The following is a 21,664-nucleotide window of genomic DNA, read 5'->3' as shown; positions in this document are numbered from 1 at the left end:
TAGGGGCATGGGCGGGGCATGGGCAGCGGCGCGCCGTGGTGGTGCTGCGGAGGCAGCGGCTGTGGGGTCTGGACCGCCGGGCGGTTGGGCGGCGGGCGGCGGGCGGCGGGCGGCGCTGGACCGCGGGCGAGGGGCCCGGCGGCGGTAGGTGCGGGCCGGGAAGTTGGGGGCCGGGGCGGCGGGGCGCGGCCGGGCGGTCGGTGGCCTGGCGGACTCTGCCCACCCGTTAGCCGAGGCCCGGCTCCCGCGTCCGACGGCGCGAGGCACACAGGAGGCGCTCAATAAGTACTGAATGAATGAATGAACCCATCCCCTCCGCGGCTCGGCCCGATCAGCCTCCAGTTTGAGAGCGTCCAGGCCTTCCTCACCCCTACTCTACGGACTGGGGCATCCAGCTATCGGACGCGTTTATTGGGCACCTATTGTGTGCCTCTGTGGCTTTGCGCTGGGTTCTGCTGGGCTTGAGCACAGCAGCCACACTGTCCCCGCGGAGCTTACAGCCTAGGGAGAGGAACGGCTTTAAATAATGTAGTTCCCCGTGTAGCACAGGATAGAAGAAAATAACGACAGAGAAGGGGATGCAGGGAGCCTTTCTGACCGGCGACCGCGGAGCAGAGATCTCAAGACCTGAATGAAGAGAGGGAGCGGGCTATGGGAAGGGCTAGGGGGCTGGGGTCGGGGGGAAGCCCCCAAAACAGAGGAGGGGCCGAGATTCCTCCTAATAATGGTGACATTTTGGAGCCCAGGGTGAAATATACCCCACTTTGGCCCATTGAGTCACATAAAGAGGCCCTGGTCAGTGTCCACACATTTCAGCTCGCCTGTTTGTTCAGCCAGCAGTTGCTGGGCTTCTGTTCTCCTGTGGCAGGTACAAAGCACACAGTTTAGAGCCGAGGTCAGCCGGAGAGGGCCCATCTGAGGGGTCCTAGAGGCAGTGAACCAAAAGATAAGAAGAAGACATCACTGAATTGTGGGGAGAGGGGTGTTTGGAATGTTCCAGGCAGACAGAGAACAACCCGTGCAAAGGCCCTGAGGCACAAACAAGCTTGGCACATTCTCACTGTCTAGAGCTCCAGCCTCAGGGTAAAGAGTTGGCATTTTATGTCAGGGCAGTGAGAAGCCACTGGAGTGGCACCATCCAGTAGAACATTCTGTAGCCATGGAGATGTTCTCTGTCTGTGCTGCCTAACATAGTAACCACTAGGCTCACGTGGCTACCAAGCTCTTAAATAGTGGCCCACCAGACCGAGGAGCTGAATTTTAGATTTTATTTAATTTTAATTAATTTAAACAGACACACACAGGTAGATGCCACAGCACTGGAGAATTTTCTGTAGGAGGCAGTGGCATGTACCAAGTCTGAGAATGGAGTGAAGTTCTTTGGTTTGACAGCCTGGGTTACCTGAGCTGGTTAGATAATTGGACAGCTAACACGGTTGCCTCTCATGTTCACAGTTGCTGGACTGAGGCATGAGCCTCCAGCCTAGTGGCCTGGCCCGGTAGCAGAGTGTGGGGCGGAGTGTGCGCCTGCACATGGTTTGGGCCCTGTGGTGACTGGAGCAGCCCAGGCCGCCACCATGATGAAGTTGTTGGTGGCCAAGATCCTTTGCATGGTGGGCGTGTTCTTCCTGATGCTGCTGGGCTCTCTGGTCCCCGTGAAAATCATCGAGACGGACTTTGAGAAGGCCCATCGCTCGAAAAAGATCCTCTCTCTCTGCAACACCTTTGGAGGCGGGGTCTTCCTGGCCACCTGCTTCAATGCTCTGCTGCCTGCTGTGCGGGAGAAGGTACGAGCTCCCTGGGGAGTGGTGGCAGCCCGGGGCCACCTTATGGACAAGGGGCTCCGATGCGTTTTCAACATTGATCCCAAGTTCAGTGGGGGCGTTGATGCAGTGGGGGTGATGAGAGTAGAAAATGAATTTGCTGTGTGATTGTGCATTGGTTGCTCTCCCTCTCTGTGCCTTACCTGGTAAACAAGGGGTTTGGATTAGGCCTGGGATTCCCAACTGGTGGGCTTGTCGGTGGTCACCTGATAAATTTTCAAACTAGACCACCCACCCCAGGTAGCACACACTCTGTCCGGAAGCTGGAAAGTGTGGCCTTTCTTCTTCCATTCCCATATTAGTCAGTTATTGGTGCATAATGAGTTATGAGAAACTTAGCATCTTAAGACAAGAGGTGTTTATTATCTCACCATTTCTGTGGGTCAGGAGTCTGGGCACTGCTTCAGGATCTCACAAGGCAGCAGTCAAGGCATCTCCTGGCTGTGGTCTCATCTGAATGTTCGACTAGGGATGGGTCGGCTTGCAAGCTCACGTGGTTGTAAGACAGATTCAGTTCCTTGCCGGTTTTCAGACCATGGGCCCTTGTTTCTCACTGACTGTTGTGTCAGCCAGGGGCAGCGCTCGGTGCCTTCCCTCGTGGGCCTCACCCGGGTGGTCAGTTGCTTCATCTGCAAGCAGAGGAGACAGGAGAGCCAGCCTGCAAGACGGAAGTCACAGTCTTGTGTATCATAGTGACTGAAGTGGTGTCCTTTCCCGTCTGCCCTGGTGTTCTGCTGGTTGGAAGCAAGTTCCAGGTCCCTCCTACATTCAAGGGGTGAGGACCCTGCAGAGTCTCCATCTTGGAGTCTGTCTATCCCAACTCCTAAAATGACCCAGTCCTTGAGCTCGATGACATCAGGGGCCCTTGTAGGGTCACAGCCGGACAGGCCATTGCCATGCCTGCTGGGGAACCCCAGGTGAGCTGCTTCCTCTCTCTGAGCCAATGCCAGATGTGCTGGTTGGGTGTGCGTTGCACTACGTGCTTGGTGGAGATGTGAGGACCGCCTGTTCTCCCCACTGCCCCACGAGGTACAGAAGCCCCGAGTTTACTAGCCCTCTCCTCTGGGCGGGGCTGGGACCACAGTGGGGTGTCACCCCTACAACCATTTCATCCAGCGGAAGGGATTTTGCAGCTGTGATGACAGCCCCTAATTAGCTGACATTGAGTAATCCAAAGAGAGAGTGACTAGGAGGTGTGGCCTAATCAGGCTGGCCTTGGAGAAGCAAAAAGCCACAGTGTACAAGAGGGGAGACACGGGCAAGGACCTAAGGGCAGCCTCTTGGTGCTGAGAGCCATCCCCATCAACAGCCAGCAAGGACACGGGGAGCTCAGCCTTGAGGAAGTGGATTCTGCCGACCACCAGTGAGCTTGGAAGAGGACCCAGGGCCTCAGATGAGGTTTCAGCCCAGCAAGACCCAGAGCAGGGGACTCAGCCAACCTGTGCCTGGATTTCTGATGTTCAGAACCGGGACAATGCATTTGAGTTGTTTGGTGCCGCTAAGTCTGTGTTCATTTGTTATGAAGCATCGAAAGCTAACAGTGGGACTAATGAGGATAAAAATCTCAGTTGTGCCAGGCACAGTGGGTCACCCCTGCAATCCCAGCCACTCAGGAGGGAGGCCGAGGCGGGAGGATTGCTGAGCCCAGGAGTTCCAATCCAGCCTGGGCAACATGGCGAGACCCTGTCTCTACAAAAAATGAAAGAACTTAGTTGTCTCTGATGTGTTCTGTACCCCAAGTGCCACATCCAGCCCCCCTTGTCCCACACACCCATCACGTCATCCCCAGTCCGCATTCTTCCCTGTCCTCTTCCTCATACACAGCCTTCTCAGGACTCCCCAAACTGTCCCCCTGCCACGCCCCTGCCCTCAAGGATGTAGTCACTCCTCTGGGCCCCACAGCCTCACAGACACCCCTTGGAAAAGGGCACCTGGCTTGAGGCTCTCTGTGTCTCATCTGTCCTGATCAGTTTGTCCCTTTGGGTGTACCTGGACTTCCTCGTGAGCTGCATGTCCTCAGGCGAGTCTCGTAGGAGGCCTCTAGCAGATCCCTAGCCAGCACATCAAATGGCTTCTCTACAGAAACAGCGTTCTGCTGCAGGTGGGCTCTCACCCAAGGGTGACCCTGCCCCCAGAGGACCCTGTGCCATGTCTAGGGACATTTGTGGTTGTCACTACTGGGGGTACTCCTGGCACGGAGTAGGTGGAGGCAGGAACACTGCTCAGTGCCCTGCAGGGCCCAGGACGGCCCCAGCCCAGAGAACAATCTGGCCTCAAATGTCAGCACCTTGTCCCCAGCCTGGTCATGAAAACCAAAAATGTTTCTAGGCATCGTCAGGTGTCCCCTGGGGGCACAGAATCACCCCAGTTGAGAACCACTGTGTGTGTCTGTGTGTGTGTGTATGTACACCCCTTTGGGACACTTCTTTATCCTGAAGGCCTGGTGCCTAAGTGACCAGGCATCCCTCTCACAGGAAGCTTGTTTGTGGTGCAGATGCCTTCGCGGCTCTTGTCTGACCCACATGCAGTTTGTTCCTACCACGATGGCCCTTCTCTAGGGAGCCCTGACCAGAAGAGAGTTGGGTGAGACACAGGGGGACAGCACAAGAAACCTGTGGGACAGCAGGAGCAGCGCTACCAGTCACAGATACCAGGGGGAGGGCAGCAGCCTTGGGGGGGGGGTGCATCTGGGCCGTGAGCTCAGCTGGCAGGTGGAGGGAGCGAGGGAGAACAAGAGCAAGCGAGTGGCTCAGGGGATGTGTGCACAGAGCCTTAATTGGGTCCAGGGCGTTACCTAAGCCGGTTTCCCACGGAGAGTTCTAATTGGCTGGTTTGGGGCTAGCAGGCGCCAGCTCCATGGGTTCCCGCTGTGACTGAGAGAGGGTCATTTGCGCATATCTGCCCAGTCCATGCGGGGAAGTCACACAGGCTGTATCCAGCCTTCCCGACTTCTTTTCTGCCTTTTGTAAGGGTGCCTGTCACGGGGAAGCCAGGGTGACCTCATCTTACCTTCTGTGTTAGCCTCCTGTGGCTGCTGTAGTGAAACACCACAGTATAAGATCAAGGAGCCGGCAGAGCTGCTTCCTTCTGAAGCCTCTCTCTTTGCCGCCTCTTCACACGGCTGTCCCTGGTGTCTCTTCCTTTTCTTATAAGAAAACTAGTCCTGGGCTGGCTGCGGTGGCTCACACCTGTAATCCCAGCACTTTGGGAGGCAGAGGTGGCAGGATCGCTCATGGCAGGAGTTTGAGACCAGCCTGGGCAACATAGTCAGACTCTGCCTCTATAAAAAGTTTAAAACTTAACTGGGCATGGTGGTGCACACCCATAGTCCCAGCTACTGGGGAGGCTGAGGCAGGAGGATCACTGGAGCCCAGGAGTTGGAGGCTACAGTGAGCTATGATGACACCACTGCTCTCCAGCCTGGGTGACAGAGGGAGACCCTGTCTCAACAACAACAACAAAAAAAAAACAGTCCCATTCAATCTATTAGATTAGGGCCTCACCCCAATACCCCATTTTAATTTAATCACCTCTTTAAAGGCCTTATCTCCAAATACTATATTTTGAGCTACTATACTATATGTTGAGAGATTTTGACGTATAAACCATGGGGAGGACACAATTCAGCCTCTAGCACCTTAATCACATCTCAGTTTTTCTAAATGAGGTCTTGTCCTGAGCTTCTGCGTGGACACATCTTTTGGTGGCCCCAGTTAAGCCACTGCGGTACCTTAGTATCGTTGGTTCGATGTGACGTAAGACCTCAGGGTTCCTTACAATGGTTGTTTTTTAATCCATCACAGGCAAGCCCTCCCTCCCCGCTCCTTTTTAACCTCAGTGTGAATCAGGCGTTTCTGTGCTTTCCTGATCAAACGGTGAAATGTCTCTGTCCCACGCGTGTCCCCACCCCAGCTCCAGAAGGTCCTGAGCGCCGCGCACATCAGCACCGACTACCCGCTGGCCGAGACACTGCTCCTGTTGGGCTTCTTCATGACGGTCTTCCTGGAGCAGCTGGTCCTGACCTTCCGCAAGGAGAAACCATCCTTCATCGACCTGGAGACCTTCAACGCCGGCTCGGACGTGGGCAGTGACTCGGAGTACGAGAGCCCCTTCATGGGGGCCTCGCGGGGCCACGCGCTCTACGTGGAGCCCCACGGCCATGGGCCTGGCCTGAGCGTGCAGGGCCTGGCGCGGCCCAGCCCCGTGCGCCTGCTCAGCCTGGTCTTCGCCCTGTCGGCCCACTCGGTCTTCGAGGGCCTGGCCTTGGGGCTGCAAGAGGAGGGCGAGAAGGTCGTGAGCCTGTTCGTGGGGGTGGCCGTCCATGAGACGCTGGTGGCAGTGGCCCTGGGCATCAGCATGGCCAGGAACGCCATGCCCCTGAGGGACGCGGCCAAGCTGGCGGTGGCCGTGAGCATCACCATCCCGCTGGGCGTGAGCGTGGGCCTGGGCATCGAGAGCAGCCGGGGTGTACCCGGCAGCGTGGCGTCCGCGCTGCTGCAGGGCCTGGCGGGCGGCACCTTCCTCTTCGTCGCCTTCCTCGAGATCCTGGCCAAGGAGCTGGAGGAGAAGGGCGAGCGCCTGCTCAAGGTCCTCTTCCTGGTGCTGGGCTACGCCGTCCTGGCCGGCATGGTCTTCCTCAAGTGGTGAGTGTCCTCGCCCACCCTCACTGCCGGAGCCCGGAGCCCCGGCCACACGCAGGCCGTGTCCCACGAGAGGGAGCGCCGCGGCCCCGCTCTGCCCGGGCACCAGGGGCCTCCGGACCGCTGCGCCCCAGACCCCGCGCCCCGAGCCTCACGGCACTGCCCTTTTGGAAATACTGCTCTTAAAAATATTCAGCGAAGCTGCATGGCTTGTCAACCTCAGGCGAGGGGTCTCGTCACTCGCGGGAGGTGGGGCAGAGGCAGGGCTGGGTGGCTCGCTCCTGCAGCCTGCTGACAGGACAGGGGCAGCCTTGTCTGCACCACAGGAGCCAGCTGGGAGGCTCCAAGGCTTTCTCATCTGTCCTGCCCTATTGCTGAGACCTGACCCCACTGCCAGCCTCCCCCCAGGTCCCAAGAGTATCCCAGGGTTTATTTGAGGTTCGAGTTGCTGCGATGGGGCACCATGGGCGGTTTCTGAAAGGAGCCCTTCAGCATGGGACGCCCATTCCACACCTAGACAGCCCAGGCCCTGCCCCTCCTGCCACGCCAGGTTGTGCCCCAGAGTGGGAACAGACCCTGAGCCCTCAGCACTGTCCCTCCCCGCTCCTTGCCCCTTCAAACAGGGAGGAGCTGGGACCACCAGGCCGGGTGAGCATCACTTGGCCATTGGTGCTCAGCTCCACAGGCGCCCGGGGTCTCCAGAGGAAGACGGACCCCACCAGCCGTGGGGCTGGCCCCGTGGTGCGATTCTCCCACCAGACACGCCACTCGGTGAAACCAGTCACCACCCCAGAGACAAACCGCCGAGCGAGCGTGGGCAGGGGAAGCTCTGGGCTCCGGCTCCGTGGCAACCTCCCCTCGCCTGGCCTGTCGTCCTGGTAACCCCAGTGGCCTGTCTTGGGACATGGGTGTCAGTGAGACACCTTCCTCCAGGGACTTGGCTCTGCCTGGCTCGAAGCGCCCGTGGTGCAGCGCGAGGGAGCCGGGCCGGCAGGCTGGGCCTGCATCGCTGTGGGCTCTGTCGGGGCACCCTTGAGACTGGCTGTGCCCCGTCCTCCCTCATCTGCTCGGCTGGCATCAGGGCCCAGGATCCGGATTCCCATCCTGTGCTCGGAAGACCAAGCTGCAGGGACCAATTAGGCCCCTGACAAGGAGGGGCCCCCATCTATCTGCCCGTGGCCCTGGGCTCGGCAGGGCCTCCCCGCCACTGCAGCCAAATGGGGGGTTCCAGGCCCAGCGAATGACTTGTCTGCTGTGGCCAGCTCAGCCCCTCCAGGCACCGGGCCGAGGAAGAAGTGACCTTCGAGACAGCCCTGTCCGCTTAGGAGTTGTTAGCAAGTCTCAGGAAATAAACCAGAGTTCACCCCCAACTCCTGGGAGCCTGGGACGTGGTCCGAGACCCCCAACTTCCACCCAGGGGGGGTCCCCACTGTTGCTGTCAGGAGTATCGGGCCCAATCCTAGGAGCTTCTGTCTGAATCTTTTCTCGGAACCATCTCTGACCTCCATGTAGCCTGACCCCGTCCCCGTGCCAGGACAGTGGCCCCATGGGGGTAGCAGCGTGGCCATGTCTGAAACAGTGTTTTTCCACCTCTGCCTGCCATTTCACCCGGAAACCATGCCCGAGAACCAGAAGGTTCCACCACTGGCCTTTGCCCTGGCTGGGTGGGTCTGAGTGAGGCCGGGACCCCTGCCAGGGGAGGTCTGCAGTCTGCACGCAAATCCCACGGAGCCTCCTATGGGGGCAGAGCGCGGTCTACTGGGGGTCCCCACCTCTGCCAAAAGCAGGAAATGGGGTCTTGCCCTCCCACCAGCCCTCACCTTTTCAGGGTACCCTGGGGACACCAGTGAGCCTGCCTGGCCTGAGGGCCTCAAGCTGCCTCCTCCCCTTCTCCCCAGAGGAGCCTCGGAGACCATGTCGTTCCTCCAAGGGTACCACCAGGCCACCAAGGGGCCCCACAGTGTGGAAAGGCCCCAAGTGCCCACCCACCAGTCTCCTGCACACCCGGAAGGCCACAATTAGAAACCATGGGACCCGGGCAGAGCCACCCTGGGGTCCTCAAGCCCAGCGGTCTCGGCCTACCTGGCCCCCCGTGTGCCTGCCGCCTGCTACTTCTCCAGTCTGCAGGGCTGTGGCTGGGCCGGCTGCATTTCTCTCATTAGGGTCCTGCTGGCCCTAGCAAAGCCACTTCCAGGCCCCACTGAGGACTCTGGGACCCTTGAGAGGTCTGGAGGAAGGCTGGGCTGGTGTAGCAGGGCCACAGCCTGCTGGACCCTCGCCTCTGTGTCCTGCCTCCTGGCTGCTGCGCTCAGAGGAGCAGGGCAGGCCCGAGCTCTTGCCCCCTGGGAACTGCAGGGGACAGGGCAGGCTCAGCCAGCCGCAGAGGGCACAGGGTGTCTCAGGCTGGTTTTGGTCCGCTTTCCCCACTCTTAATGAGGAAATCAGAGCTGCTCCATGTTGGGGTGAGAAGAAGTAGAGCGGTCAGCTCTCCCACCCGACAGGTGGAGAAGCAGGGCCGCTCCTGAGGCCCAGAGCCCGGTCTCTGAGGCTGCCCAGCGGCTGCGACCACAGCACACTGTCACCTGGTAACAGGAGCTTCCGATTGAGGAAGGCTGTGGATTTGTCGCTGCCTGCAGCCACAGACTGTCCCCTGCCTGGAAACTGGATGTCACAAGTACTGCCAGGTGGGCCAGCACCTGCCACGGAAGGCCTCTTCCATCTCTGTGGCTCTGTGGCACTTTGGAAGTGTCCCGTGGCCTGCAGGAGCCCAGAGGCCTCCTTCTCAGGGGTGTCTCTCACTGACTGTGATTCCCAGTTGGGGGGACTTGGGATTCTGCCCCCCAGGGGACACCAGGCTGTGTCTGGGGACATCTGTGGTTGTCATAACTAGGACAGCTCCTGGCATGGTGGGTGGAGGCAGGGACACTGCTCAGCACCCTGCAGCGCCCAGGACGGGCCCCCCCGCTACAGAGAACGCTCCGGCCCCCAAATGTCCACAGTGCCCAGGGGCAGAGACCAGCCCCCCAGCTCATAAGAAGACCCAGCAGGCAAGTGACGATGGATTGTGCACAAGGGCCAGATCGTGACAGAGACAGAGACGGACCGACAGAGGGGAGGGCACAGGAGGCGCCTGCTGTTTGACCTACAGGCAAGGACCAGGAGCTTGGACAACAGCTTACTCCCTAATAGCACAAACAGGTTTCTGTTTAAAAAAAAATAGCAAAACTCCAAGCTCCATTTATCTGAATGTGTTGCCCATGGCTGGGTCTCAGCCACCCCCAACACTGCTTTGCTTGGCCAGGGCTGCTCTTGTCCGGGGCTCGGCATGTCACAGGCAAGGACTAAAGTCAGGCCCAGGCCCTGCCCAGGTCCCAGCAGCGCCCAGGTGGGTACCGTCTCAGGGCAGGATGGAGAGGACCCCCCTTCTGTGTCCTGGGGCTGGAGAGTTAATTCAGGACTTGGGCTCAGGTCCTCTGCCTGGGGCGGGGTGGGGGCAGCCTCCCTTGGGAGCCCCTGTGGGGGTTCTCAGCACAGAGGCAGCTGGATGGAGTCGTCCCCCCGCCCCCGATCTGGAGACAAAAGAGCAGAAAATGGCAAGGCGGCACCAGCCTCCGGGTTGAATCAGCCGTAATAACAGCGTGTCGGGCTTCCCTCGTCTGGTGTTTGCGTTTCTGTTGCAGAAGTTATTAGCGTGGGGCGGGGACAGGGAGCACAGGTCCCTGGGCCCCTCCACGTCTTTTGGGGGCCCAGAAAAACCAGCATCGGCAGATGGGATGGTGTTTCCCGCCCGGGCCACAGCACCGTCACACTGTCCTGGCCACCCGCTCTGGGCCCTCTGCCCTGCCAAGAAGAGAGGGGGCCGTGTCCCACCTGTCCCAGCCACCATCCTGCACCCAGCATGGGCCCTAAGCTGCACCAGCTTCAGGCAAGGCAGTGACCAGCCTGTCACCAGTAAAGACTCCTCGGCTTTCCCCTCAATGATCCGTGGCTGTCCCGACCTGTCCAGGGTCCCCCTGCAGGGGGGGAGGGGCCGAGGCTCCAAGGCCAGAAGAGGGTCCTTCCCTGTCCGCCACCAGCAAGGGCTGCTGCAGTCCCCGGGGTCTTGTCTGTGAAGAGCCTGGAATCCTCCCTACTCTCAGGTGCTGAGGCCAGATTGTGCTGGGGTGGGAAGATGCCCCACCTCTGTCTCTGCCCACTCCCCACCCCCACTCCCGCCTCTGCGGGCCCGCACCTGCAGCCCCTCAGGGCAGGGACACAGCCTGCCTCCGTGTTCTGGCTGAGGGTGGAAGTGACCACAGTGTGCCAGTCTCGTGGTTGAGAATCGGGTTAGACAGGCGGGGGGTTCAGGGCCCCCGTGTCTCGGAGGCTCTGCTGAGGTGCTGCACGTACTGGGGCGTGAACGGCCACCACTGCTCCATCCCATTTCTCAAGGAAGGGGGATGTCGGGTTGGCCAGGGACTCTCAAGGGACTGGCTGAGCTTCCATCTGAGTTAGTTCGGGCCCAGCCAGACTCAGGCCAGGCGAGGTGGCTCCTAGCACAGGGCTTCCAGCACTGTCCTGTGTGTCCCAGGTGCTGAGCAGCATCTGTGGCTCTGGGACGGGCCCAAGACACTGTTTCTGCCAAGCTCCCCAGTGAGGCTGGCGCTGCTGGGGGGGCACCTTGTGGACACTGGGGCTGCATCGTCCTCTGGGCTGGGGCCGTCCTGGGCACTGCAGGTGCTGAGCAGCATCTCTGGCACTCACCCACTCCATGCCACGAGCACCCACAGTTGTGACAACCAGAGGTGTCCCCAAACACCACCCAGGGTCACCTGGGGGGCAGGATCACCCCCCAGGTGAGCAGCACTGCCCTAGGACAGGCGTCTCCCATTGTATTGAAGGAGACAGGTAACATGAAGATATCATGAGTATATCGGGTAGGAATAAATGCCCTGAGAGATGGCAAGGGAGACTGTCTCAGCATCATGGTCAGAGAGGTCTCTGATGTGACATCTGGGAGGGACAGAGGAAGCTAGTTAAAAGGAGATGGGGAGAGCTTTTCTGGCGGCAGCAGCTGTCTGTGCAAAGGCCCTGGGGCCTCTGCAGATCTCAGCTTGTTCTGATGACCAAAGTGGCCCCAGCTTTCGGTACAAAAACCCCAGTGTTACCAGGGTTTATCCTGCTGGCTGTGGAGGCTTTGGTGCTTCCTTGGGGGGCTATGAAACAGCACCCTGATGTTAGGGGGACAGTCCAGGCCACCTCCAGGGGCCAGGCAGGAGGCCTCGGTGAGCCACGCATCTTCCACGGCAGTCTGGGGGCCCAGGGAGCAGCAGTGGAGGCTCCGCAGATGCCAACAGGCAGAAATCGGGCCTAGGAAGCTGGCCCATTTGAAGGCAGACTGGGTTTTGACAAACAGTCTTCTTATTTTAAAGTATTGATGCTAAACTTACAAAGATGCCATCTTTTCAGGCCGGGCTGCTTCGGGGCCTCGTCTCCTGAGGCCGCGGGGGGCAGCCTCTCTTTGCCCACATAATTGCATTAGTGCGAGGAGCACAGGAGACAGCAGAGGACAGGCCCGGCTGCCCTCCTCCCACAGCCAGCCGGGGACACACGAGGTCGGTGTGGCCCTGGCCAGGGCACCAGGGTGGGGAGAGGTCCCACAGAGCTGCAAGGCCAGGTGAAGAGCCAGGGTGAGGTTGCCGATGAATGGCCTCCAGACAGCCAGGGGCAGGGAGAAGGGGTTGCCAAGGGGCAGTTGCCCATCCCTAGCAGGCTGGGCTATGGCCTCAAAGCCTGATGGATCCGAATTCCAGTCCCGACCCATCCTCTTCCCTGCTGGGCCACCTCAGGCAAGTCGCTTCCCTTCTCTGAGCCTGTTTTTGGATGATGGCAGGGACAGTGGCCTTGTGCATACCGTGTGCGGCTCAGCATGTGCAACAGTGGTTCTCTTGTGCACACTGCCTGGCAGGGTTCACCATGAGGATTTAGCATGAACATGTGTGGACCCCGACAGTCTTCGGAGCCAGAAGGACTGATGGGTCCTCCTCTCCCTGCCAGGGAGGCGCCGGCCTCTGAGCCCTTCCTCACCCACCTCAGTGCTGCTTGGGACACTCAGGGACTCTCCGAAGAGGGAACAGGGATGAGAGGCGGCAGGGAACCCAGGAGACACGAGTCCCAGCCCTGGCTCACTCAGCCTCCCTGTGTCCGAGTCCCCTTGTCCTCACTGTTGGACGGTGGAGCTTGTCAAGGAGGGGTCCAGCCCTCTGCTCCCCTCCCCACCGTGGGGCAAGGGGTGCCCAGGTGGGGGTGGAGCCCTGGGCTCCAGGGAGAGCGAGGAGGGACTCAGGCCCGTCTTCCCCTGGCTCACGAGGCCCGCACCCTGGCCTGGAGCTATAAATAGCAGCCGCAGAGTGGAACTGCTGCCGTGCCCACTCTCCTACGCATGAGTCAGCCCGCCTGGCCTGGGCTGCAGCCCAGAGGAGCCAGGGAGCTGGGCAGAGCCCCGGCCCGGTGCTGGCTGGTCGCTCTGGAGACGCAGGCAGGCAGAGTGGGAAGGTTGCAGGGCTGCTGTCTCTGAGCACTTTGTGCCTGGCAGCCCCACGTGGGTGGGCATCCTGCCCACATGTTCCTAGCAACCCCACTGGCGGGGCAACTATGATCCTCATTGGCAGATGGGGAAACTGAGGCTGGAGGGCACTTCCCTGGAAAGCAGTGACACAGACCAAAAGCTGGGCTTTCTCTGCCCACAGGGCTGTCTCCGTCTCTAGCCGAGAGCACCCCGAGATGAGCCTGGGATGGATGGGGCTGGCACTCAGGTCATGTCACAGAGGCGCCTGAACGCCAGGCCGAGAAGCTGGACCTTGACCTGGGAGGAGAAGGGAGCCATGGGCGACATTAGAGCAGGGGAGTCTCATGTTGGAGGCCAAACATTGAGTGGCAGAGTGGAAGGAGGGCTGGAGGGGGTTAGCCTGGGAGGCCAGGAGGGAGGATAGGGTGGAGTAGGGAGAAGTAGAACATTCTGAGCCCCCAAACAGGATGAAGCCCGGTGCCCCAGCCTCGGCAGCAACAGGAGAGGGGCGGGTAGTCTCAGTGGCAGTGCCAGTGTCGAGGGAGAAGGGCCCACCTCAGCCAGGCCTGTGCGGATGCTGAGGTCCTGAGGGACCCTGGGCTCCTGCTGATCATCTGCTCACAGACCTTGTGACCGGGACCTCACCACCTCCCAGATGACTCTCCAACTGCTCTGACTCCAGAAAGCCCCTCCTTGTGCATCCTCTTCATAGAGGGGCACCTTCCTCTGACAGCCTTGTGGCCTGGGACTGTCTCATGCCCAACCCCAGGTGGGCCCTCTGGCCTGGTCCCTGGACCCTAAAGTCTGGTGTCCTCGGGTCGAGGGATGAGGTCAGGAGGGAGGAGGGTGATGGTCTCCTGTCGGCTTAAAGGCAGACACAGGGTCACACTCAAAGGAACAGATGCTCCCCAAAGACATTTATTCCCAGACACATCCCCTGCTAGGGGAAGACAGACTGTTCTCCTAACAGGCCCTTAGTTCACTCCTCTTTCCTGTAGCCCCCCAGACCCACCAGGGGCCTACCTGCCATCCCCCCACCCCGCCAACCCAGCCAGTGCCGCCTGCGCGTTCCTGCCCTTCCTGCCCGCCCTCCCCGCCAGCTGAGCCCCTGGGCCACCTCTGCCTTCCCGTGTGTCCCTTACTGATCGATCTGTTATCGACTCGCTTGTTCGGCCAATGCACCCCCTCTGGGCCCAGCCCTGGGTGCGTCAGGGGGGCCCCCAGCCAGCCTGGGGTGTCCCATTCTGCGCCCCACCCCCGGCCGGCTCCCCGGGACGCAGACTCCCCGCGCGCGGCCGGAGCGCGCAGGAGGCCACGAGGCCGGGGTCCGGGCGCGCCGGGGCGGGGGGCGCGCGGGGCGGCGACCTTGGCGCGGGGCCGGGCGGGGCGGGGCGGCGCGAGCGGCGGGCGGGGCGGCGCGGGCGCGACTGCGGCGGCTCGGGCGGGCGGGGGGCGGCGCCGGCGGACACGCAACGGCAGGAGCAGCGGCCGCGGCGCCGCGGGGACCAGCGGGCGCAGGTAGGCGGCCCGGGGCGGGGCGGGGGTCCCCGGCAGCCCCCACGGCCAGGCCCCGCCGGCCGCCCTCCCGCGCGCCCTTCCCCGGCCCCACCCTCCCGGCCTCCGCGCCTCGGCCCCGGGCCCGGGTCCCCTCGGCTCCTCGCCGCGGACACCCCCTCCGCGCTGACCCCTCCCACGGGCTCACCTCGCTGTCCCCTCTGGGTTCTCCTCTCCCTCCACCTAGCGCTGCCTTTAGCCTGGGGGCCCCCGGGGCCGCCCCATTGTGCCATCTCTCCGAGGCCCCTGGAGCAGGCCTTCCTCAATCAAGCCCTGCTTGGCCAGATAGCCCGGATCAGACCCCCGCCCAACCCTCGGCCAGGCCTCCTCCTCAGACCCTCCCCTGGGTCAGGGCGCTCTCTGCTTCCCTGCACCTGAGGTTGCTTCGGCCCCCTGTGCGTGGCCTGGCGCTGGGCTCCGGGGACCCAGGGCTGGTGCAGACCCGCCTGGCCTGGGCATCTCGGGCTGGGCTGCCTGGCTCTAGAGAAACACCCCGCGCCAGGGTGGCCACCCAGGGCCGGCTCCAGGTCCTGCTCTGCTCACCCCTCTGCTCTGTGACCTTGAGCCAGTCCCTCTCCCCTCCCCTCCTCTTCCCCCCACTCCCCGCAGGAGGTGGGGGTGGGATTCCCACAGAGCAAGGTGGGTGCCAACGTGGGGGGTGTTCAGTTGGGGGCTCCTAGGCAGGAATCCCAGACCCAGTGGGGAGAGGACCCTCCTGCTGCCGGGGGCTGGGGCCCTCAGCACACACAGCAGGGCGAGGGCTGGGTCGGGGGCAACAGATCCCACCACCATCCGGTGCCCAGGCCAGTTGCTGCAGGGTCTGGCCGTGTACATAGTGCGCCCGCTTCTCGAGGTGCCCACCCAGGAAGGGGCAGAGTCTGCACCCCGGCCTCCCGGGTGCCAGACTCACTATGCATGTCATGCACGCACCCTGCAGTTGGTTCAGTGAGGTAGCACGGCTGAAGCTCCCCGAAGTTTGCTGGCACCTAACAACGGGGCTATGTGTCGGCTGACGCTTTATCATTCTGTTTTTTTTTTCCTGGCAAATCTGGTATCTTTGATAATTCAGAATGTGCCTTTGCAACCAACGAGCATGGCTAAGTGCTTTGTCCCCTGAGCCCTTGAGATGGTGACAGCAGTTATGATCGTCCATCTCCGTGGGGGCTCCTGTGTGCCAGGCACCTGCCTAAGGGCTTTCTCTACCTTATCACAGTCCTTGTCACCACAGGGGCCACTGTGACCGCTCACATTTCACAGATGAGAAAACTGAGGCTCAGGGACACGGATTTGCTCTGGTTCACACCACCAGCTCCTGCCTGGCTCCAGGGTACCCCCTGTTCCCTCCCCAGACACACACACCTGGGAAGGGGCCTTGTCCAAAGTGTGCAGGGAGGTGACAGCCAGGCAGGTAGACACTGGTGCCCCCTCTCTCCCACTGTAGACCCCCTGGCTGCAGGACCCTCAGACACAGCTGGGAAGAAGGAAGGGAAGGGGTCTCCCCAGCTTTATATAAACGAGGACATTGATTCTAGAGACAGGACTCCTGTCCCCCTGCCCAAGGTTCTTTTCCCCACCCACCTCCATCATCTCAGGAATCGTTGTGCTGTGTGACCTACCCAGACTGCTGGACCTCTCTGAGCACAGGAGAGGAGAGAGATGATTCTATTCCCTAGGATACATCAGATCTGTGCGAGAGTCCCAGGGCATGCTGGGCCTGGCAGTTTGGGTGCAGAGTTTAGGGAGCAGGGACTTTTCCATTGAGTTCCCATTTTTGTTTTCTCGTCTCCAGCCTGGGCTGCTTTTGGGAATGAACATGTTTTGCAAATTGTGGTTCTCTGACCCCTAGCATCAGGGTCACATCTAGCAGGGCAAGGGTAGGGGGAGGAGCTTTAAAATAAACATTCCCAGGCTATTCCCCCCTCCCCCCAACAGCTGATCCATCATATCTGGGGCTGAAGCCCTAATATCTGCATTTTAAACGGCCCACGAGGTTTAGGTAGCTCTGGGCTGGGGCAAGGGTAGGGAGCCCATGGTGTTTGGGGATTGGCACCGTTTCACCCACTAAACCGAGGCCCAGGGTGGCGAGGTGGCTGGCAGGGATCTCAGAGCCAGGCAGATGTGCGGCTGGGGGGAGAGAGGAGGCCAGGACAGACTGGAAGAGGCACATGTACCCAGGGCAGGAGTTAGGTGTGCATGCCCGTGTCTCCCATGCCTCTTCCAGCTCTGAGTCCCCTGGGCAAGTCAGGCCCCAGATTTGTTAGGGGGAAGCAGCAGGGGCTGCCAGTGAGCCCGCAGGCAGGGCAGAACTGCAAAGTCAGCCTCAGGACGCAGAAGGAAGGAAGGCCAACTCCCCTGAGAAGCCGCCCCTCCCACCTTATCCCAGCAGGGCCCCCAGCTGTCCCCTCCCAGGGCCAGGTGGCCTTTTGCGTCTGACACTGTTCTCTGCACAGGGTCGGTCTGGGGTTCTAGCAGCTGGCACCAGCCCTCCCGGCCCCGTCCCCCACCCACCACGGGGAAGATGCCCGAGCAAAGCAACGACTACCGCGTGGTGGTGTTTGGGGCGGGCGGCGTGGGCAAGAGCTCGCTGGTGCTGCGCTTCGTGAAGGGCACGTTCCGTGACACCTACATCCCCACCATCGAGGACACCTACCGGCAGGTGATCAGCTGCGACAAGAGCGTGTGCACGCTGCAGATCACGGACACGACTGGCAGCCACCAGTTCCCGGCCATGCAGCGGCTGTCCATCTCCAAGGGCCATGCCTTCATCCTGGTGTACTCCATCACCAGCAAGCAGTCGCTCGAGGAACTGGGGCCCATCTATCAGCTCATCGTGCAGATCAAAGGCAGCGTGGAGGACATCCCCGTCATGCTGGTGGGCAACAAGTGCGACGAGACGCAGCGGGAGGTGGACACGCGCGAGGCCCAGGCGGTGGCCCAGCAGTGGAAGTGCGCCTTCATGGAGACCTCTGCCAAGATGAACTACAATGTCAAGGAGCTCTTCCAGGAGCTGCTCACACTGGAGACGCGCCGCAACATGAGCCTGAGCATCGACGGCAAGCGCTCCAGCAAGCAGAAGAGGACAGACCGCATCAAGGGCAAATGCACCCTCATGTGAGCCCGGGACGTCCCCGGTCCCCGCTGCCTCCCCAACACCCACACCCTCCTCCACCTCCTCCTCTTCCTCTTCCTCCCTCCTCCAGCTGGGGAAACCAAGGCTCCCTCCTGGCCAGCCTGCGGCAGAGCTGGGCTCTTTCCCCCCAACCCCTGCCCTCCCGTTCCACCTGTAACCCCAAAACCAAGAGCCGGAGGCAGCCCCCCATCCTGCACGTGGGAAAACCGGGGAGCCGGCAGGAGGGGCTGCTAGTCCTAGCCGGGTGCAGAGGAGGTGCATTTCCTCCATCTCCTCCCAAGGACCCCCGTCTCCGTCCCCTTCCCTTGGTGCCCCCAGCCAGACATGTGCCCTGCCCGCCACATTTGATCACTGTGACCTTCCGGGGGAGGGGCCAGTGGAGATGTACTTCGACCTCAGATTTTTTTTTCCTTTCCTCCCATTTGGTGTTTAACATACACCCCACTCCATCCATCGTGACCTCTGACCTGTGCCCCTTCCCTGGGTCCCCAAGCACTCCCTCTCACCCCTGTCCCTACACTGGGGTGGGGGTGGGGCCCACAAGATAGGCCTCAGGCCACCAGGCAATAACCACAGGCCCTGCAGCAGCGTCCCCACCAGCCAGCCCCAGATCTCGCCCCTGGGACAGGGATGGAGACCAAGGGAAGCCCAGGACCAGCCGACAGCCACAGCACAACTCCAGGGACTGTCCAGCGAGGACGGCCCCGCTGGAGAGGCACAGGCAGACCTGGCGCTGTGAGCACGGATGGGCCTCCTGGACACCCCCCGTCTGGGGACCCGCCTCTTCCATCGAGACAGAGACGTTGGCAGTACCCTGGTGGGGGGTCTTGGGTGCTGGGGAGGGGGTGCTTGGGCCTCTGATGAGAGACGTAAACCACACCCCTCCAGGGGCAGGACCAGCACCAGCAGTATCCAGGGGGCTCCAGGCAGAATCCTGTTCAGCCACTTCCTCCCACCAGCCGTGCCCAGGAAGGTGATGTCCTGGAGTGGGGGTGTCTCTGCAGCCATGAGGTTCTGGGTCACTCCACACTCACGTGACCCCAGGGGGCTGTGTCAGCAGACATGGAGGTGACTGTGGAACTGTGTACCCGTATGGCTAGGGGTGCATGGATGGGTGGCTTGTATCTAAAGGTATGTCTCTGTGTGTGTGTGCCACTGGGATAGTGCACTTTTTGCAACAGTCTGTGCATGTAGTGATCGGGGCAGGGTGTCCGTAGAGGTGGGCAGCTGCAGCTTCATGCGTGTGGTTGTCAACAGGACTGGGTCTCTGTGACGTGTCCATGTGAATCTTTGTACCCATGTGAGCGTGACTGTATTTTCAGGAGTGGGTGACGTGTTTTATCTGAGAGCATGTATCTGTGAACCTGCTGGTTCTGACCGAGGGACTCTTAGTGAGGGGACTCTCAGCCATAAGTCTGTATCAGCCAGCTGTTGTCGAGGAACAAGTTACCACACATGTGGCAACGTCAAACAAGACACATTTATTATCTTGCAATTTCTGTGGGCAGGTTGGCTGGGTCTTTTCGGGGTCTCCAGAGGCTGTGATCAAAGTGTTGGCTGGGCTGGGGTCTCATCTGAAGGCCAGATGGGGACAGGATATGCTTCCAGAACTCACGAGATTGTCCCAGCACTCAGATCCTCACAGTGTAGGACTGTCCGGCCTTTGTTCCTTGCTGGCTGTCAGCTGAAGCTGCCACGTGACATCTCCATGAAGTGGCTTGGGATGGAGAAGTTAGGCTAGCCAGGGAAAGAGAGTATCCCAGTATCCCTGCCAGAGAGGTTGCATGCATGTGGCTCTGGGGTCACATGGTCAGGTGGACATTGAAGGTAGGACAGATTGTTTGTGTCTGACCTACTGTCAGCATGTTTATTTTTGTCTGTGTTCGTGGACTGTTCCCTCAACACGTTTACTGGGCACACTCTGGGGGAGAGAAAGTGCGTGTGTGAATCACCACCCAGCACGTGGACGGGGCCCCAGGAGAGCCGCACATCGTGTCTGAGCATAGCTGAGCCCCCCAAACTTTGGCTGGCCTGGGGCCTCCTCCCCTGCCCTGGGAGTGGCTTCTGGACTTCGAAGGTGCCGAGAGGGTGAGGCTGAATAGGGCCCTTTCTCAGGGACACACCCTGATAGCACAATCCCCCTGGGGCCCCGTCGGCCCCAGGCCTCTCCTGCCCCGGGCCCCGACCCTAGGGAGAGAGAAGGGTTCTCTCTGGACGCTGGCCGGGCCGTGCTTGCTGTCACCCTGCCCCTCCCCCCTCCGCATGTGGGCGCCCCTCCCCCCAGTGTGGGGTCTGTGTAGCATTCGCTGTAGACATAGTCTTCCTGCAATAAAGTGGATCCTGCAGTCCCTGCCCGCACCATGCCCCTTCTTTGGGGTGGGGGGGTCTGCTCGCCACCTCCAAAGGATGGGGGTCTGGACGGGTGGGGAGGGAGGGGCTGGGTGAGGACGTGGAGCAGGGGAGGTTGAGGCAGGAGTGGTCTGGGCTGCAGGGCTTCCATCTCCATTACAGGCCCCCATGGGCCTCAGTTTCGCCATTCGCTCTGCACACGTCCCATCCACCCCCCAGACACCATCCTACCCACCCAAGCCAGGCTGGGCCAGGGGGTCTCAGCAGAGGAGGTAAGGCCTCATTCGGGGGCAGAGTGGGAGGAAGAACTGAGACACCATTCATTCATTTATTCATGGGCTCATTGTACCTTCATTCGTTCATTCGTTCATCCAGTATGTAGTAGGCACTACTGTGTGCCTGGCCCTGTCCTGGATGCTGGGGGCATGGCAGTGACCAACACAAACCCCAGAATCTCTGCCTCCTGGGGGAAATGCTGTCCCGAGAAGAACTGGATCGGTCTACTTCAGAGGCGCGCTGCTACGTGGGAAGAAGATGAGCCTGCACTGCAAAAGGGATGCAGGGGTGGCGGTCCGGGTGTCCAGGAAAGCCACTCTGGCTCAGGAGGTGACATATGAGCTGACCTGGGAAGGCAGGGGAGAGACTAGCCCTGAGAGGATCTGAGATGAACATGGAGGCGAGGGAACAGCACGTGCAAAGGCCCTGGGGCAGGCATGGAGGGAGGAAGGGGTGGTGGCCAGTGAAGTCAGAACAGTCGGCCAGCATCAGACAGCACCCGGTGGGCTGTGGGAAGAGTTTGGACTTTAATGACAAGGACAGTGGGGGCATTATGGGAACATGTCAGCATTTCCCCTTGTGGTCCCCACAAGAGACCCAGAGGGCCCCGTCACATGTGCACTGCATATACCTGTTGAAGCCAGTTGAGGAGACCGGGCAGGCACTCCCATCTTACACAGGGAGGAGCCTATGGGGCCTCAGTTTCCCCATCTGTATAATGGAAATGCATGGTTAGAGTCCGGCTTGCCAGGATCCCAGGAAGCAGAGTAGGGCAGTGGTTAGGGCCTGTCCTCCATGGCAGGTGGGAAGATGGGGGAAGCCCAGTTGGTTCCATATCTTTGCTTTTGTCATATGGTGCTGATCTCAGATCACCTGCTATCCTGGGTGAAGCAGATACTGTGATTTTAGAGGCTCTGCTATGCAAAGCTCCCATGATGTGCCAGGTCACTCCCGGAGGATGACCCAAGGGGGCTTCGGGTGCTGAGCAAGGTTGAACGTGTCCACGTCATTCTCAGATAATTTTTATCAACGTCACTTGGTGACAGTTTCACCCCCATGATTTCCCTGTTTTTCAGTCTTAAACCCACTCCACCAGGTTCCTTCCTTCATCCTTCCAGTTGCCAGGAAGTAATTGAGCTCCTACTGTGTACTAACTACTATGCCAGCCACTAGGAATACAGGTTCCCAAAACTGCAGTCATCAAGCTACATGCTATTTTAATGCAAGGTTTAATGCAAAGGAAGCCATGATGAACCAAATATCAACATTTTAAACAAAGACAGGATCTGAGTAGGCTGTGGGGAGTGAGCGAGGTGAGTTGTACAAGTGCAGCATCAATCAGATC

The 21,664-nt window shown here is 60.4% G+C and overlaps 2 protein-coding genes across 4 annotated transcripts; both read left to right on the top strand.

Annotated features, from left to right (window-relative positions):
• The first annotated feature begins 39 nt into the window (after window positions 1-39).
• SLC39A3 (solute carrier family 39 member 3) lies at window positions 40-6,656 on the top strand. Of its 3 annotated transcripts, none has more exons than XM_045544266.1 (3): window positions 40-66; window positions 1,456-1,787; window positions 5,736-6,656. In XM_045544266.1, the coding sequence occupies exons 2-3, from the start codon at window positions 1,578-1,580 to the stop codon at window positions 6,468-6,470; spliced, it is 945 nt and encodes a 314-aa protein (XP_045400222.1). In that variant the 5' UTR covers window positions 40-66; window positions 1,456-1,577; the 3' UTR covers window positions 6,471-6,656. The 3 variants fall into 3 exon arrangements, with proteins under 3 accessions (XP_045400222.1, XP_045400214.1, XP_045400206.1); XM_045544258.1 differs by lacking the exon at window positions 40-66 and adding an exon at window positions 104-144; XM_045544250.1 differs by lacking the exon at window positions 40-66 and having other exon boundaries at window positions 181-1,787.
• Window positions 6,657-14,422: 7,766 nt separating this feature from the next.
• On the top strand, window positions 14,423-20,052 carry DIRAS1 (DIRAS family GTPase 1). The gene is made up of 2 exons (XM_045544238.1): window positions 14,423-14,528; window positions 17,015-20,052. Exon 2 carries the CDS (start codon window positions 17,083-17,085, stop codon window positions 17,677-17,679), a length of 597 nt encoding a protein of 198 aa, XP_045400194.1. The 5' UTR covers window positions 14,423-14,528; window positions 17,015-17,082; the 3' UTR covers window positions 17,680-20,052.
• The last annotated feature ends 1,612 nt before the right edge of the window (window positions 20,053-21,664 follow it).

This window comes from Lemur catta, chromosome 1, assembly GCF_020740605.2.
Source record: "Lemur catta isolate mLemCat1 chromosome 1, mLemCat1.pri, whole genome shotgun sequence".
Classification (NCBI taxonomy): domain Eukaryota; kingdom Metazoa; phylum Chordata; class Mammalia; order Primates; family Lemuridae; genus Lemur; species Lemur catta.
This window is presented reverse-complemented; position numbering and strand designations above follow the sequence as displayed.

Bases quoted from the DNA above. Each gene is read 5' to 3' on its own strand.
- SLC39A3 (XM_045544266.1), top strand. From the start codon at position 1,578: ATGATGAAGTTGTTGGTGGCCAAGATCCTTTGCATGGTGGGCGTGTTC. The intron at 1,788-5,735 runs GTACGAGCTCCC...TCCCCACCCCAG, and splicing joins TGCCTGCTGTGCGGGAGAAG to CTCCAGAAGGTCCTGAGCGC.
- DIRAS1 (XM_045544238.1), top strand. From the start codon at position 17,083: ATGCCCGAGCAAAGCAACGACTACCGCGTGGTGGTGTTTGGGGCGGGC.